This window comes from Mugil cephalus, chromosome 20 (genome assembly GCF_022458985.1).
Source record: "Mugil cephalus isolate CIBA_MC_2020 chromosome 20, CIBA_Mcephalus_1.1, whole genome shotgun sequence".
NCBI classification, from domain to species: domain Eukaryota; kingdom Metazoa; phylum Chordata; class Actinopteri; order Mugiliformes; family Mugilidae; genus Mugil; species Mugil cephalus.
This window is the reverse complement of record NC_061789.1, coordinates 10,713,898-10,732,071: the sequence shown is the minus strand read 5'-3', so window position 1 is coordinate 10,732,071 and position 18,174 is coordinate 10,713,898. Positions and strand designations below refer to the sequence as shown.

At 40.6% G+C, this 18,174-nt stretch overlaps 2 protein-coding genes across 3 annotated transcripts; both read right to left on the bottom strand.

The window, feature by feature from the left end:
• Positions 1 to 544: 544 nt before the first annotated feature.
• LOC124998305 (serine/threonine-protein phosphatase 4 catalytic subunit B) lies at positions 545 to 7,056 on the bottom strand. Its single transcript, XM_047572586.1, has 9 exons — positions 6,892 to 7,056; positions 5,999 to 6,276; positions 3,953 to 4,004; positions 3,805 to 3,855; positions 2,648 to 2,749; positions 2,339 to 2,512; positions 2,132 to 2,258; positions 1,825 to 2,014; positions 545 to 1,560 (listed from the first exon to the last, which is right to left on the bottom strand). Exons 2-9 carry the CDS (start codon positions 6,106 to 6,108, stop codon positions 1,431 to 1,433), a joined length of 936 nt encoding a protein of 311 aa, XP_047428542.1. The 5' UTR covers positions 6,109 to 6,276; positions 6,892 to 7,056; the 3' UTR covers positions 545 to 1,430.
• A 2,016-nt stretch (positions 7,057 to 9,072) lies between these two features.
• cln3 (CLN3 lysosomal/endosomal transmembrane protein, battenin) lies at positions 9,073 to 18,174 on the bottom strand. Of its 2 annotated transcripts, none has more exons than XM_047572726.1 (15): positions 17,884 to 18,174; positions 17,738 to 17,774; positions 16,755 to 16,851; positions 16,582 to 16,662; positions 15,629 to 15,708; positions 15,258 to 15,343; positions 14,586 to 14,658; positions 14,170 to 14,313; positions 13,609 to 13,745; positions 12,506 to 12,588; positions 12,329 to 12,397; positions 12,165 to 12,220; positions 11,985 to 12,078; positions 11,567 to 11,707; positions 9,073 to 10,966 (listed from the first exon to the last, which is right to left on the bottom strand). In XM_047572726.1, the coding sequence occupies exons 1-15, from the start codon at positions 17,939 to 17,941 to the stop codon at positions 10,850 to 10,852; spliced, it is 1,353 nt and encodes a 450-aa protein (XP_047428682.1). In that variant the 5' UTR covers positions 17,942 to 18,174; the 3' UTR covers positions 9,073 to 10,849. The 2 variants fall into 2 exon arrangements, with proteins under 2 accessions (XP_047428682.1, XP_047428683.1); XM_047572727.1 differs by having other exon boundaries at positions 12,506 to 12,558.

The window sequence follows — 18,174 nt, the reverse complement described above, 5'->3', positions numbered from 1 at the left end:
CGTGTGTGTGTCCTCACTCGGGCTTTCGGTCCTGTGACCGGTCGCGCAAGAGCTGGGAAAAAAAAAAGTTAGTGCCACACTCTTCCGGGTGTTACCCAACTTTTGGAGTATCTGGAAATGGGAGGAGGCCGAGCTAGAAAAACTAGCCTTGAAAACTTGTCAGGTGAGGGAGAGAAAAAGGGTAAAGGTTCTCGGTTACTGGGAACTCTGGACGTGTATCCCCACTTTTGATTTCGTTTTACCTTCACGAAGATACATTTTCATTCATAAAAAAATAAGCTCACGTGTCAAACCCCCTCACCTGTTAGCAGGTTAACTTAGAAAAGATTAAGGTTAAGTGCCTTGCTCAAGGGTAAGAGTGAATTTATTTGCCCCTTTAATAGTGTAATCGTTTTTTTTTTCCAGATTTAATCAACACATACACAGTGGATCTCCAGAATTAATCACATTAATCGATTTCATGGATTCATTTTGACCCCATGTGCCTTTGTGCCCATAGTCTGTGTGTTTGTACGTGACATTAAACCCCAGAAAAGCCAGTGAATCAGCATTGATACAAAAACTTTATTCTCACAATATCAAAATTGACAGACCTACAGAGATTTGTAGATTAAAAGGAATTAATAAACGATAGTGACTATGGTGACCCCTGTAGAGAGCCGTTACATTTCTGGTTCCGGTGTTAAATAGCAACGCAGGTGACAATTAAACAAAACAAAACAAAAAAAAAAACAAAAAAACATAAGAGCAAATAATTGGAAGAGAGAGGAGAAGAGAATGGGGCATTTTGTATTTAATCTTTGCAGCAACAATTATACAAAAGAAAATAACCAAAAAAACAACATATGCATTGAAGGAATTCATTAAATTGTAAAATTTCCTACATCTGCACATTTTTTGAAAAAGGAAAAAAACAAAACAAAACAAAAAAACATTTAACTCCTTCCAAATACTTATAAAACTAAATGACAATGGTTGTCATAAAAAAATACATATATACTAAGAGGGTGGAAAGAGTCAGGAAGGGAAAGTGTTGTAGCTTATCTACAGACAACAGATGGAAATGGAAGGAGGCTGAGGGCAGAAGGAAAATGGCCATCTTATACAGCTGAACACAGGAGACGACAGTCATGGGTCCAGTATCCACCCCCGCCCTCCTGACACCTTTCACAGTGACTGCTTTGTCAGGCTTCTGCAGCGCGGCAGAAATCCAGCTCTTCAAGCCGAAGCCGTCGGGAGAGCTTTGCAGGGTTTGGCGGGTTTTCTATCTAACTGCTGAGAGTTCAGACTGACAGAACCGTCCAGCAGCAGGATGGAGGGCAGCCGGTGTGAAATGGTAGCGGAGTTTTTGAAGACAAAGAGAGGAAGAAAAAAAAAAAAGAAAAAAAAGAAAAAAGAAAAAAAAAATCATGGCTGTCTGCTCAAAAACTTCACAGGAAATAATCGGCTACTGGCTTCTTGGAGGGGATGCCTCTGGTCTCTTGTGGCGCCGCCTCAAATATGATGAACTCCCTCTGTAGATGCTCGTCCAGCTCCAAGATCGCCGCCACGTTGCCGCATCTGATTGACGGAAGAGACACCAACAGCTGGTTAGGACATCTGCATTTTTTGTTACCAGCACCAAGATAAAACAGGTAGCTCTTACAGTAAAAACTAAATGAGTTTAAATGTTCCCTGGTGCTGGAACGCTGTGTATTTTAAATGACTACTGCCACCTGCTGGTATGAAGTGTAGTACATGCCTCATCTCTGTGGCTCTAACATCATTTAAATACATGCAAACATAAATGATTAACTGAGTTTAATGTAAATAAGCCTACGGTACCTGTAGCAGTAGTTGGGCGCCGACCACACGGTGAGCACCGTCTCGTTGAAGTGCCACTTGTAGCCCTCCATCACCAGCTGATGCGCTCGACAGATCATGTGGATGTCGTTGGCGGCGTTGAACTGAGCCACCACGTCGCTCCCAAACAAGTAGCCGGCACCTCTGGGACTCACCCCCCACCCTGTGGTGTCTGGAGGAGGGAGACGAAACAAGTCAGGCGAATATACACGTGTGCTTTTTTTTTCTTCTTCTTACGTTCAATAATCAGAAACACGTGAGTATGTTAAAAAAAAAAATCTGTACAAACCTTCAGGGTCCGACCACAGGAGGTCACACATGGGCCCGTCGTGAGGCACTTCCTGTTTTCTGTCAATGGTCCGGATCTGGTCCAGTGTCTGGATGGAGGGGGACAATCCGCCGTGCACGCAGAAGATCTGAAGGTAACGGAGGGACGTGATGAGAAACAGGAACGTTTTCAAAAAGGTGAAAGAACGTAGAGACAGATGTCTCTTACCTTGCCATCGATGATGGCGGAGAGGGAAAGGTAGTCGAATATCTCAGTGCAGTATCTCCAGACAGTCACTGAGCCGTACTTGCGGAGGCACTCGTCGTAGAAGCCGTAGACCTGGGTGATTTGCCGGGACTCGTGGTTACCCCGGATCAAGGTTATCCTGTCTGGATAACGCACCTGTTGAGCGCATCAGACGTAAAAGGTGAAGATGCAGGACTTTAAGATGTAGAGTCCCCTGCTTTCATCTAAATTCTTCAAATAAATAAATCAATCCTTCCATCTGCGCCAACTAGGACACAGATTCATGTGTACCTTAAGAGCTAGCAGCAGAAGAAAAGTCTCCACACTGTAGAAACCTCTGTCCACAAAGTCGCCCATGAAGAGATAATTTGTCTCCGGGACGTCTCCACCAACCTGTCAAGGGGAAACATTACACAAAGTAGTTTTAAAGGGGGGTTCACTGTGAATCTTATGCAAATGGGACCAGAATTTCCACACCCACCACCCTGTAGACATTCGTCATGCAACAGGCAGTGACTGCATGTTATTTTAAATTGGAAAAAAACACGCAACGTGGGCGGGGGGGACAGCTCCTTGTGCTCCTCTTTGTTCAATATGATTTAAACACAAGGCATCTAGCGAGCAATGCGAACAATGACACCAAAATATCTAACAAGCTTCTAAAATTAACTGCAAGAAGCGCTTTGGCATCCAACAGGTGTTTAAAACACCTGTTTTATTCAAGAGTGTGTGTGTTAGGGCAGAGCTGATGGTAATACCACACAGCTGTGCTTGGTATCTACAATTCAATGTGATAAACAGACTATGCCCCCTAGTGGTCAACAAAGGAAACGGATTTCCCTCTGACTGGTCTGCAGCCATTAGACAGAATAGCCCTGTGCCTCCATGTGTGGTCATCTGAAATAACCGTTCAGGACAAATTAGGACCAGATACGGACACAACGCTCGTCTTTCTGGTTAAGTGGTTTGAATTGAGTCGGCCTGTGTCGTGTGAAAGTGACAGAACTGCTGGTTCATCACACCGGCTAGACTAGTTTGTTTTGAAGTATAGCTTTACAGAACTTAATTGTCAAACAGAGTCAATAGCTTGTTTGGTTATATAGTCTCAACTTCCTGGCTCAGAACTCCACCGCAGCAAAAACAGGAAATTATCAGACCACACAAAAAAATAAAATAATAAAAACACACAGGAAACTGTATGGACTGTTGACAATGAGATGTTCGTCGGTAAAGTGCAAGATAATATTTTTTAACACAATCGTCACAGTAAAACATGCTAGGACACCGGGAACAGACTGTACAAAGTGCGCTTCAGGAGTTGTGTTTACTAATGTAAATTCAGCATGTTGAGTCTGGATAATGTGTCCGTCTCAGTCCAGACACCACAAGCCAATTTTAGAGTCAAATAAAAACAAACAAACAAAAACAACACATGAATTGAAACTTACTCTGAAGAGCTCTTTTAAGTCATAGAACTGACCATGTATATCACCACAAACCTGTGAGGAAAAAAAAAAAACAGAGAAAACTTATTATTACAGTTAACTGGCTCTCAGTCTAATTCTGAGGAGAAAAGCGTCGGTAGATGTTACTTACTGTGACTGGAGAGTCTACTCTCTGGACATTGCTCTCTTCAACCAGAATCTCTCTGAAAATACATCCACATACATCCATTAATTTATGACTTTGAAGGTTACCACACAGACTTCTGTACAGCAGAACATAAAGGAAGTGACTTGCTATATTTGCTGGCTGTAGACATATTCCTTGGTTGCACTTTTGTTGCATTACATTAGCAGACAGCAAAGAAAAGAACCAATGACAAACCAACTCTTGTATGCATCTGATTTTAGTGGTGAAACCAGCACAACGTCTGAGTCACCAAGTCATCTGCACGGATGATTTGACTTTTTGAAAACCAAAACACTGTACATAAATCTATTTACATAAAACCTAATTAAGAATTGGGCCGAGCTCCCGGGCTCAACGTCACCATCAAAGTGGTTCGTGCCAATATCAAGCAGCAATTGGATATTTTAACACGACACTAAAGAGCACGATTAAGACGCATCATAAGCAGTACTTAAAAGGGCCGACAACCTTGTGTGTTGTAATAATTTCGCCTTCCTGTTTTTGTTGCATAAAGCAGGTGCTCATCAGTGCAGCTGCCAAAAAGCAAAACAAGGCATCTGGCAGGACAATCGTACAAAAGCAAAAAAACTCTAAGGCCTAAAATAGTTTTAAAGAATATTTATTTAACGCATGCTAACTGCAGTTTACTATCAGGATTAATGCTCTGAATTGTCAGTCATGTCCAAACAGAGATTTACATTTGAAACAACACAATTAGAAAGCAGAGCAGTTTAAAACGCACACCTGAATCTTTTTTTTGTTTTTTTTAAATCTGCATTACTTTAGATACCTTCATTAAATAAATGTGTAATAATTACACGTTGGACTGAATTCATGTCTTTCATGTTCTAATCCCTGCATCAAAATGTGAATATTGAACAGAAGCTTGACAGTCAAAAAAACAACAACAAAGAATGATAAAATAGAAAAGAATAAGTGGTAAAAGTTAAAGACAGGGAATTAAGTATGGTTAATGGACATCGTTTATGTTGCAGATATTTAATCTGCCTTTATTTCTTTAAAAATGTCCTTTTGTTGATCATAATTTTTGAAGATTTTTGAGAAACAAATTATGAGAATTCCTGTAATTATACACTGCAAATAATTTGAAAAACAACAACTAACCTACCAACATAACACACTTTAAAAGTAAGCACACCACTACACTGCAGTATCTCCAAAAAAAAAACAAACAAAAAACATTACGAAACAGTAAATACTGTGAATAGTTCAGTTAAAACTCTTTGCATATATTTTCAGCTTTCGGCAGATAGGTACACGTGTAAAACTGCTTGTCAAAGCAAATATCTAATCAGTCAATTATGTGGGAGAAAAATGTAGGTCGGGGCAACATGTTCCGAGTGCGAACCCAGCACAGAATGGGAACAAAATGTGATTCGAGTGACTTTGAACGCAGCATGGTTGTAAAAGGTTGCAAAGGCTGGTTTGAGTTTTTCAAACTGCTGATCTATTATCTTTACAGGGAACGGGCTTTCTGTGAAAATGGTTTGTTGATGCAAGATATCGAAGAAGAATAACCCGATTGGCTCAGCTCATAGAAAAACAACCACTCATTTGAACAAAAATACACAGAAGACAGAGAAGAGTCTCTTTGCACAGACACACACTACTTTGAGCCTCTAAACAGAAGTATGTGACAGCTAAGATCACTAAATTCACAGAAACTGGACTGCTTCTGGCAGCTACTTTTAGCGGGATAGCGTGCCCTGCTACAAGGCTCACATCATCTCAGCCTGGTCTCTTGAACATGGAAATTAGTTCGCTGTAGTCAAACAGCCTCCACAGTTACCAGACACTATCATGTCAATACAGACCAAAATATCTGAGGAATGTTTCCAGCACCTTGCTGAATCTATGCCAAAAAGCGGCTGTAAAAACAAAGCCCATGTGTGTACTAGCATGTAATGCACCTAATAAAGTGGACTGAGAATGTATTTCACATTTAATTGTTTTGTTTGTCAGTATACAGGAGACATTGTGATCCTTTACCTGGCTTTGGCACACAGTGCTTTGACTTCATTTTCCTTGATGAGCTCACAGCGTCTGAGCTGCTCTATCTGTCGGTCCAGGTCACTGATGTCCCCCATTGTCACACACATAGGGAGAGCGGTTCACAAACTATGATCACACACACTCCTCTTCCTCTCGCACCGCGACTGGGATATCGGACTCCTGCCCCCCGAGAACAGTGAAGGAGTCAGACACAACAGAGTTCCTCGAAAGGGGACGAGGGGGGGTCCTCAAATAGTGTACGCCAGGCTTTCACTCTGAATGAGAAGGGGGGGAAAAGTACAGTTAAGGAACTCAATCGAACTCATACAAATCGTCGAAATAACACAAAAGTAAGTGGTAACCCTGTTTAGAAAAAGAAAGGGTTGTTGCGTTTGATTTTCCCTCAAATTGGTTCCTAATTAAACAGCAGCTTCGTCAAAATAAAACAGACGTCGCGTTAAGTTATCTATTTGTGTACACTAAACACAGATGACCAGTTTAAAGCAGAAAACTGACGCTATTCTTCCAGGAACGTGAGGCCTAGGGGCGTAGCTTAGCACTTAGCCGATGTAGCCATTAGCATGCAGCTTACATCACTGCTAACGACGTCAGCGAACGACCGGTTCTTTGATAACTTAGCCAACCATTTTGTTGGGGAGTTTGACCTAAAAGGTTGTCAAAATACCCGTCTTCTAATTTTTTAAAAACGACATATACCCCGCGAGGCGATAAAATACCAAAAGCGATATTAGTTTAGTGGCGGAACGCTGTACGTTGTTCCAACATACGGCGTCAACACTGGTTAGCGCCTCTCGGCTAATTCCGTTAGCAACACACATTAAAAAAACGAACCGCCGCTAACCGGTGGAAACAAAAGTGGGAGTAGTTACCGTAAAGCTAGTGATAGCAGGATTTCGATGAGCCCACATTAATATGTTTCATTCCGTGGATCGTCGGTTCTTTCGCCGTCTGCCGGCCCCTCTTCTTCCCCCCTGTGCCGTCTTTGCCGGTTCACTCCCGTCGAGCTCATGAACGCAAGCGACGACCAGGCAGTGACTTCCGGTGTCGGGAACGCGCATTGCTCAGGTCCAGTGAGGATGGGATTTATGGGTCTTTGAAGGGAGCTGGGATTTGAGGAGCCGTTCCTTTCAAAGAGTCGCTCAGAAGATTCATTGGCTCCTTGTTAAAATCAATTATAAGTCAACCAGGGGTAACTCGTTTTATCAAGGAAACAGTCACTTGTAGCAAGGTGGTGCCATATCCCCATGCTCTGACAGTGAAATCACTATTACATAACTTCCATGTAAAACAACTTTACATTTTAACGATACAGAAAAATATAAAAACAACAAATAAGAATACAAAATATGTATGCATAATAAACAAACACAACTAGAATAAAAATTAGGACATGATAAACATGTAAATCTGGGTGCGCTCCAATACCCTGTCAGTCTAATCACACTCCTCATTGGCATTAGTTAGCTAATAGCTGCGTGTATATAGCCGTGTTTACGTGAATGGAGCGCACTGTAGAAACCTCGCACTCTGAGATGTCATTAGTCGTTCATGTGACGGCAGCGTGTACAACGCAGACTCATGGGACACACCGGTGACACGTGAAGAAAGCGTAAGCAATTTGAGCACGACTCGCAAACAACGGGCTCGCAACTGCAAAACCGAGCCGTTCAAAAGACTGACTCGTTTGATAACATCACATCTTTCACTGCTACAGATAGTCACCAGCTCTTAGTAGGTCAATTAAAATGAATATATCCTTGAAATTTTATGATTGAAATGGTTTTATTTCAATTAAAAAAAGAAACGATGCTCCTCAATAAAATTGAATACAAGGAGGAAACCACTTGATTGTAAAAAAAAAAAAAAAACTATTGAGAAAGTATTAATTTTCCTTCAATTTTCTGTTGTATACAAAATTGTCTTGTTTTGCAAACAAAGTTCAATTCAATTCAATTCAATCTTATTTATGAAGCGCGTTTCATGCACAAGGCAGACTCAATGTGCTTTACAAGAGGTAAACACAGTTATAATACAAACAGTTACATAAAAATCAGTTTGGAATCAATTGAAAGGTATAAGTGCAAGTAAACAATCATATGTGTGCTATTTTCACCACATACACACTTAAACTCATAACTTATAACTCATACATGCGTACCAACTCACACAACCACACATGCACACACACAGCTCAGCAGAATGCTGTTGAAAAAAGATAGGTTTTTAATCTGTTTTTAAAGATGGCTACTGATGTGGCATGTCTAACTGTGTCAGGCAAGGTGTTCCATCTTTGTGGGGCATATACACTAAAAGCTGCCTCCCTGTTCTTGCTGGGGTGTAAGTGATGAGCATATCTGTGATGTACTGAGGTGCAAGACCATGTAGTGCTTTATAAACCAGGAGCAGTATTTTGAACCAGTGCAAAGATTTAAGAACAGGTGTGATGTGTGGATTTGTTTATTTTTTGGTACCAGTGAGAATACGTGCAGCTGCATTTTGAATTAGTCGTAACCTCTGAATACTTGAATTCGGGAATCCAGTGAATAAACCATCACAGTAATCTAATCTACTTGTTATAAATGCGTGGGTTAATTTTTCCGAATCTGATTTTGACAGAAAGCCCCTGAATTTGGAGATATTTTTGAGATGATAAAAAGACGATCTTGTAATGTGATTGATATGACTTCTGAAATTTAGATTGCTGTCGATAATTATGCCCAGGTTCCTTGCTTCAGTTTTGCTGTCAAGAGAGAGAGAGTCTCTGAGCCTGTGCACCAAAGATGATTATTTCTGTTTTGTCTTTGTTTAGTTGTAAAAAGTTTTCTGACATCCACTGATTAATATCGTTGCTACACTGAGTGAGGGATATTATGGGTGATAAGTCATCCGGGTGTAGTGAAATGTAAAGTCGCGAATCATCTGCATAAATATGGTAACTAAGATTGTGTTTGCGTATGACATGAGAGAGCCAATTATATTTTCCAAGGTGTGATCTATATACCACTGCCCTAAGCCATTTGAAAATACCAAGAGCAGTAATCACAACACAATCAACATGTACATCAAGTTTTATTTTACAGCCGGGGACAATTCAGTTATAGCATTGCATCTTGCCCTTGTAAATAAATGGTAAACATCTTTTATTTATTTAATAAAAACTATAACAAAGCAAGCGCAGACTTTAAAAACTCTAATAAGTTGTAACAAAGTTATGACAAAACCAGACATAGCAAAACATGGTGGTTTAATTTTCAGTAGGAATGTGCACATTAGTTCATGTTCAAGACACATATGGGAGAAAAACAGGGGACATGGTCCAAGTACACAAGGAAATTAAATGTGTTTGTATCTTTAAGGCTTGTACAACATGAAAAAAAAACCATTTAAAACCAAGCTTTTACTTTAAAAAAGAGCAACTTGTGCAAAAAAAAAAAAAAAAAAGTGAAAGTTCTTATGAAACCTTTTCACTGGTGCTATTTAAGATTTTTTTTATATACATACATTAGAAACAATTTGTAATTAATGCTCTGGGGTTTGTCTTGTATTCGATACTGCTAAATTATCTAAAATATAAAGTTAATCTGCATCATAAAAGTGGTAGAAACTTACAATTTAGTACTTTTTTGGTCACAGGTGTACCTACTGATTAAAAAGCTTAACAAAAGTAACAATAAACATCAGTTAGTTTAGCAATAACCTGATTTAAACATGTTCTAACCACAGTAAGGCACCCTAGTCATGTTACTATCCTTTAGAGAGTAGATGCTGTAATAGTGTCAGCAATCAGATGATGGGCTCTTTGGTTATGTCCCAAGACTGAGGGAACTAAAATGATGATATAACAGAGATGAAATATCCCATGACATCAGCATATAAATATTCTTGTATCTTATAATTACACGTTACCATAACCCACGGTTGACAAACACTTGCATTGTCAGGAAAATAACAGCTTTCCTAAATACAGAGGATAAGATGTTATAATCCCTTGTGCCAAGATCTCAGGCTAAACACAGATGTTTCATTAAAGGCAGGGCATGCCATTTATTTTTGCTGTCATTTTGTCCAAAGGCTTCAGACAGTGTTTTTCCACCAATCACAGGCTATTTTACGGAGTGTCGCTGTCTTGGTTGTTCCTATCGGTTACTCTACGTAAGTCGATGTGCATTCACATCCTGTTACTAGCGAAGGCTCAACGGTGGACTTCTCCATGCTGACACAGCCACTGGAAGGTGTTAGTGTTGAAGCCACATTCTGTACCGGTCTGATCAACGAAAAAACACCTTATTTGACCTGTTTTCACTCCGAAAAAGAGCCTGGGTTTAAGAGCGTTCACCGGGAGGACGTGGGGCAGCACAGATTTTACATACCCTGCCTTTAAGTTAGGCCCACGACACCTCCAGGGTTAGAGTTAGGGTTTAATCAGCTCTAGTGTTGCTGTCCACTGTCAGCTCCTACTTTGCCAGTTATCAAAAGGACCTTTTTAGAAAACTTCATGACAAGATAAAGATACAGTAAGTGTTATTCTTCAATTGTTCTTTCAGTTACAAATAAAACCAATCTTTAAAATAAATGTTATTATTATACTTCTGTTCACATGTCCTGGCTCGCTGTCACGCTGAGCCACAGGAAGGGGTTTCCAACGAAGCAGCCACGGGGATATTTTTCACAGCAGTTCGCACAAGCAAATACACGTTGCCTGTGTGTAATCAATTTTTGAGACGTCATAAATCAGTAAGAGGTGATTTTTAATCCGCAGATCCATCCCCTCTTTGATGCCAACAGTCAGCAATGGGTATTCGTCCTGCTGGCGGCGCGTGGGCTCGTTCAGAGGGAACAGAAGTACCTGTGGACGGGGAAAGACACAGCTCCAGCCAGAGCTATGCCCAGACTGTCTCCCACGCTGGCAGCAGCCATGGCGAACTCTCTGTGTCTGTCTTCAGTCTGTGGGAGAAACGAGAGACATCAGAAAAAGGACGAGGGGACATAAATCAACAGTAAACACATGATTCTGTTGATGTAAACTTGCTAAAATTAAAGCTGTGACTCTGCACTTCAGTCTAGAGTAAATAAATGTTGACCCAGAAGAATAAAAATGTGTAACTGTCACATTATTTAACGTTTGGACCCCATTTGATGAGGAAAAAAAAGGTTCAGAAACTTTAACTCGGACATTTCCTTTGCAAAATCTCCTTCTTTCCTGACTATGAGTTGATTCATTCATAGAACCAAGGTTACATCTGTAACTCTCATCTCATTTCTCTGCCACAGACTCCTCGGAACTCAATGTGTCCTTTACTCTGATCCTCAGCTCTTCCAAAACAAAAACAAAACATAGAGCAGCTGGTTGAAGTAGAACACATTGTTACCGGTGCATGAGTCAGTACTGTGTTAACTGATGAAGCGAAGGGCTTGACTCTAACACACATTCATTTATATTTTAAAGCCCCGCACTGTTGCCTTAAACAAAATGATCAGCATTAGAAGCAGACGGCTGTTTTTAATGACCCTCAACAACTCCCGAGACATAGAGGACGACTTTACCTCTTTGCTGATCGAGTAGAAAGTGTTGACGTACGCAGCTCCGCCCAGCAGACCCTCATAGAGGATGATAACAAACACAATCCAAACATTGGGCAGGAACTGGTAGCGTACGGCGAACAGGAGAAACACAGCATTCGCTACCTGTGGAGAGCAGAGGAGAAAAACAGCACGTTTACCGCAAACGTCTTTCCACATAATAATGATAAAAACATTATTGATTTAGGTCCAGAATCTATTTTCAAAAGCTACACACTTAACAAGATAATATGTGATGCCCCTGCCTCAGATGTCAGTCTAAATTAATAAAAAAAAAGGGGCATACATTCACTATCGTAGTATAAAAGACATATACTAATAAATTATAATACTTTTAATTAGAAACATCTGTTTTCTGATGATTTTATTCTCTATAGTTCACCTGTAGCAAAGCGAGAATCCACAGCTTCTTAATCTTCACACAGCGCAGGGACGACCGAGATATCAACACGCCAACCTGGTACAGAGTCTGGTACCTGGCGACACAGATTAAGAATAAGCAAAGAGAGCTCGGTGTCATCTAGCTGCACATCTGTCTAAATTCAAGCATCACCGTACTGACCAGCGGTACTGTTCTGCGTGGGACAGGTAAAAGTTGCGGAAAAACAGGAGCTCCATCTGGAGGAGGAAAAAAAAATAAAAATACATTCTCAGTTTTCATATCTTTTATTCCCACGCAGCCTTGAGGTTAACTGAGCGTGACGCCAGAGGGCATCAAGAACTCACCAAACCCTGGTTGATGAAGTACTCAGCAAAGTAGACGAGCCCCAGGGGAAACACAAACCTCAGCAAGCCCTACCCACAAGAGTATAATAACAACAATAATAATAATAATAATAATGATGATGTGAGCTGATGGATACTGAAAAACAAATATGCGAGTTGAGCTCAGAGTGCACTTACTTTGATGATATGCAGTCTTTCTGCACACGTGAGAGGTCCCGTGGACCTGACCTCTGTTACATTGAATGGGAAGAGAATATGGCCTGTGTAATTATTCGACAACAAACAGCAGGGCTTTAAAATGACTCTTTAATGACATCAGCCGCGCGGCGGAGAGCGAATCAATGGCATTTCTATAACGTATCTGACTGAGTCGACTGACAGAGAGTGGGGCTCCTCCATATTTTGCGGATTCAACCCAACGATCACGCACGTCCCAAAATTCAAGTGACAAAGAGGATGAATTTGTGACTGATTAGATTCTGAGGTGCATTTTAGCCTCTTTGAGCTGATTATATAGATAGATATATATATATTTAGATATATAGATATTTGGGATTAGTAGGACTGAAGAAGTAAAAAAATAAATAAATAAGCATCATCTTTGTACAGGAAGTTGTTTTTGGAAAAAGTTACGTCCTCACATGTGGACACGGGGACTATTCCACTGTATAAGTCACCAAAATGTAACAAAATATAAAACTGAACATGGCTTTGCAAGCGTTATAGCTTAAAACCTGATGTCCTCACATGAGGACGTATGCTCTCAGGAGGTTAAAGAAACAGTTCAAGAGAGACGGACTGCTAGCTTAGCTTTATGTAAAATCTTTGCATCCAAGCTGAAATGATATAAATATCAAACATGAAAACACTATGTAAACTATTTCACCGGAAAATCTCTAACGTTTCCAATGCAAACACACACACAGATCTGAACACAATCTCCTCCAACGAAAAACCAAAGATCAAACTTGCAGAGGACACAGATAGATCTCACATGTCAAGTAACGACTCATTTTAAAGACACATAAGAAAAAACTAAAGCATTTTGTTTCTCACCGTGCAACTAAATTGAGATAAAGCTTTATCCTTTCACCGACTTTAATGGAAAAACGTCTCAACCAACTTCTGATTAGATTAGAGCGAAGCAGCGATCTTTGACCTTCCAAATGAATGTATTGCACAACTCCAGCTGGATTAGGAGGCTTCTCCAACTAACAAAACATGTAAGTTTATATTCCAGTTTCTATTTATTTAATTAAGTAATGCGTGCCATAATTTACCCGCCGTGTTCTCCTGCTCCTCCTCGTCTGAACCGTCGATGATCCTCCGAGTCTCCTCCGAGCCCAAAGCTGTGTACCCCGTCTCGTCCCTCTTCCACTGAGGTAATGAAGGTGGAGGAACTAGCAGGAAAAAGTAGCTGGGACAAGCACACACAATTATTCAATTAATTAGTAAACTTCCTGGCTGAGAATCTGTATCTTCAGGTGTGTTTTTCCTGAGTTAGGTTCCTTGTTTCAGCCTCTGAAGAACTTTCAAATGTACTTATATAGACACAAGGAACGGCAACAGAAAAATGTTATTTTAATGGCTGTTTAAGGATTTGTTTAGTATTTTGTCCGTGACTGCACTAAAAGAAATTACACTTGAAGACCTAAGAGTGACTCTTAATGAGGTGTACAAAAACTTTTTTCCACCACTGTACATTTTTGAGGCCAAATGTGGTGACATTTTTTTTTTTTTTTTTACTAGTTTTGACTAGCTCCTAGCGAGAAAAACTACATTTTATCTTCTTACAAACAGGCAAATAGAGATATCTCTGATCTTTGTACTTCCACACTCACCTAATCATCATGGCCACGGGGATGACCAGCATGATAAGAAGTGTAACCCGGGCTGATATGCCGGCTTGGATAAGGCCTGCATAGACCAGCGCTCCGGCAACACCAGCGCCACCAGTGCCTGAGCCCCAACCCTCCAGTACATCTCTGTGGCAGGTTGGAAACAATTGTTAGAAAACCGGTTGCATTATATCACCTAAGAGATGCACTCACATGAAGTACATACATACAAATGGTTTGTTAGACTATCAATTATACAGCCACCCACTGGTTTGTGTTTACTGTCATAATATGACCACAAATAAATGATAATATACTATATATATATGTGTGTAGCTCGTTTCCAGAGGTGAGGTAAAAGCTACAGTGGTGAAAAGTTGTCAATACCAAATGAAATACCTGAAGGAACGAGTGCTCACCTGCTGAAGAAGACGCTGAGAGAGAGGAAGGACAGCTCTCCGAGTCCTGCGCTCGCACTGGCAAAAATCACTCCTGCAAACACAGCACCGGAGAAGTTTATTATTTCGTTGGAGACGGAGAAAGAATCAAGCATCCAACCAACTTTTTTTTTTTTTTTTTGTGATGGACGAAAGGTCTGAACGAGGGCTACATAGTCAAAGTAATATCAACATGCAACTCACATTTTAAATGCTCTGTATGTAAAATGAGACCAGACTTTTGTCTTATTGTTAATAATACATACATGTATATATAGTAAACACGCAGCAGGCTGCTGCTGTGGTTACCACTGAATGTACCATGATAGTATATAACCAGTATACAATCAGAGTATCTGATCCAGTAGATGAGTTGACCTGAACATGATTTGAAAAGACATCTTTAGGTTTTATTTTTATATATTTTGATAAATGCTGTGATAAACGGTATCCAGTTCGCTCATCAGCCTTAGTGCGGTGACAGATATCGCACGTCTGCTACAAACAGACGAGACGAGAGGAAACGAAACCGAGGCAGAGGGCTTCAGGCTTTTATCTGATAAGCCGATTAGTCTGATCATCTGATTTCTCAAACTTGAGCCCGTTCAGCCGCCAACGAAAGATGGAACTGAGATCGACGACGGCTGCCTTTACCGAAAATACTCAGCCAGACGGCCGAGGACAAGGACACAAGGACGAAACTCGCCAGAGCCAGGGCGACACAGAGCAGCACCCTGAAACTGAAATTTAAAAAAGGAATTAGTCAAGAGGCTTTTCAGTGCACTGAAATATGCGTGTTAACCTGTCTGAGTACTGAAGAAAATTTAATAAATGCGCACGATATTGTTGAGTACACTTTATAAATAAATAAAACTTTATTCGCTGGCTTTTCTACCACCTCTATACTCATATTACACATGCATCGAAAGCAGCTGTTCTCACGAAAACTGTGCATATTCAGCTTGAAATTTTTCCGCCTTGAGAGACAGAAAGTGAATTGCTACATTTAATGATCATGCTCTTACCCATAAGGCACTTTGTGGATAAAAAAGGGAGCGAGGAGCTTGATGACGAGCGTTGGGAGGATGTCGGCTAACAGCACAGCCTGCAAAGAAAAGACTCTCTAAGCTCTAAAAACAGCAACAATACAAGACATGTCCCCCTCCTTAAACAGACATGTGCTCTCTTCAGAATGTGTGGCAGTTAAAAAGTCAATAAGAGTCGATTGAGGTTTCGTGCAGATGCAAACAAACGAGGTTTCCAGTAAAAGTGTCTTTACCGAGAAAAACACATGTGGAACTGTACGTTAGCTTAGCGCAAAACATCTGATCACGGCTGCTAACAGCTGACTAAAAAAGCCAACTACATGACGATTTTTCTACTAAAATGTTCTGTTAGATGTAGCATTTGTAGTTACCGCCGGTAACTTTAACATGCAGGGCCGCTTAAAAGTTTTTGATCCCTCCACAGCTGTCTGCGTTTCCTGCACAAAAATGGCTAAAAAAAAAAGGTGGATTTTCACATGAATCCTGAAGAAAACCCAGAAAAAAATGCACTTTATCATGACCTGTGTGAAAATCCACTGATTCTTTTGAGCCATTTTTATGCAGAAATGAAGAAAGTTCTAACAAGGGCAAAAACATTTTAACTGTATTAAAACGCACATGTCTGTAACAGCCTGTTTTTCTTGGGTGTTTTCTTTTGTTAAACTACTTAATGTCGTCACGTATTCAGGATTCTTTACGAATGATTCTCCTGCTGTCATTTCTAGAGTTGTCGTGTTAATAATTAGATTCAGTTCCTGTTAACTTGGCGATTATTGCTGTTAAAAAACAACACTTAAAAGGAAGTTTACTGCGAGACAACGGCCCAGGAAACCACTACAAATCTGCACAACATAATCCCTTTGTCTTCGGGGCCAAAACCTCACACTGGGAAACTATTAATTCTCCATATGTGTTGTGAATCGCCCATTTACCGCAGTAGAGACAGGGTTGCAGTCATAGCTACTGCTGTTGCTACTGTTGCCATGGACGGCCACCGTGAGCGTTGCTGAAGTCTAGAATACAAAGAAGAAAACAGTTAAATCATTTCATGACTACGCAGACGCCTCACAACTTTAAATATTTTCACATAAATTGACTTTCTTACAGATGCTGTGCCGTTTCCTGACTCTTGTGTTTTCAGGATGTCATGAGCAGCACTCAGCATAACCACATAACCGAAGTTGTTGCACAATCCGAGGACCCTGAGGACATATTCAGAGCACACGCAGATTCAGAAGTATGAAACTGATAACGAGACAAGTGGCTGCAAAGTTCCTCAAAAAGAAAAGATGCGTGTAAGCGTATGTTGCCAATGCGTCAGTTCTTAGCTAGCTAGCTTATTTACAGCAAAGCGTGTTGTTAGTGGGGGCCTTTGAGTCCCGTGGGTTGAGGGGAGGGTCCCACTGCGGATCATCCCACAGACACTTGATCAGTTCGGGATCCAATGAATTTGGAGGACAGGTCAACACCTTGTGCTGTTCTTCATGTTATTTTTTTTTTTTTTTTGAGTTCTTCCTAAACTGTTTTTGTGTGTGTGTGTGTGTCTGTGTCATCCTGCCGGGGATGGCTGCTGACATCGTTGAGTGTCATTGCTATAGGGATGGGAGGTGCCTGGTCTGGTCGACCTGGGTGCCACATGTCTAAGTAACAGAAATAATTCCCAGCTATTCCCAGTATTGTTACAAGATAGTCAGTGCCATTCATTTCAGTGCCAGTGGTCTTAAAGTTGTGGCTGATCGGTGTATATTTACTAGCAAACAACCCCATTTTTAATATCTCTTATTCCCACTTGCAACAAATGCAATAAATAACTAATAATAATTACAAGTTGGTACACTGGCAACAGTTTCAGTCACTGAACTTATTTTTTATTTTTTAGTAAACTTGTCTCAAATAGAGACAACAAGGAGAGTGGATCTGAGTGAAACCTGCAAACGAAAAAAGCACTAAGAGGAAGCTGTTGCTTGGTTTCATGATACTTGCTAACAGCTGACAGCTAGTTTCGTTATCCGGCTACGTATAAACAGGATATATAACGTGCGTAGGTGGGGTTTTGAAAAATACACCTTCATCTCATTTATAACTCACCAGAATCCAATCCAGTTGCGCCAAGGTGCCCAGCGACCTGTAATTACATATATATACATATAAAAAACGACCGTCAAACCACTCGAAATTATAATTCTCTAGTTCAGATATATTTATAAACAAATGCAGATAAGTGACAAACTCACTGTGTCCGGAGTCCGGGCTGTGCGGAAGATCTGCGTTGACGCTGCTTGTCCGCTCCATGTTTACAAACCAGCCCAGGTTAAATGAAATGACAGCAAACTGCCCGTCTAGCGCTTAAAAAAACACGTAAAGCTACAAAAACACGTAGGGGACATCGTTGAACTCGACGCTAAGGAGCTCAACAAACTTGCATGGGTGCAGTTTTCAATAAAAACTTGTAAATTCTTCCGCTGCGGCTTTGATTTCTTACTAAACTTGCATTCTTCGGCGACGTCACATGATACGCGGTGTTA

Coding starts and splice junctions, on each gene's coding strand:
- LOC124998305 (XM_047572586.1), bottom strand. CDS start 6,108: ATGTGTGTGACAATGGGGGACATCAGTGACCTGGACCGACAGATAGAG. Junction 4,005..5,998: donor GCACTGTGTGCCAAAGCCAG/GTAAAGGATCAC, acceptor ATGTATTTTCAG/AGAGATTCTGGTTGAAGAGA. Junction 2,750..3,804: donor ACTTAAAAGAGCTCTTCAGA/GTAAGTTTCAAT, acceptor TCCCCTTGACAG/GTTGGTGGAGACGTCCCGGA.
- cln3 (XM_047572726.1), bottom strand. CDS start 17,941: ATGGAGCGGACAAGCAGCGTCAACGCAGATCTTCCGCACAGCCCGGAC. Junction 14,659..15,257: donor CGTCTGGCTGAGTATTTTCG/GTAAAGGCAGCC, acceptor CTGTGTTTGCAG/GAGTGATTTTTGCCAGTGCG. Junction 12,398..12,505: donor AAAGACTGCATATCATCAAA/GTAAGTGCACTC, acceptor TCTTGTGGGTAG/GGCTTGCTGAGGTTTGTGTT.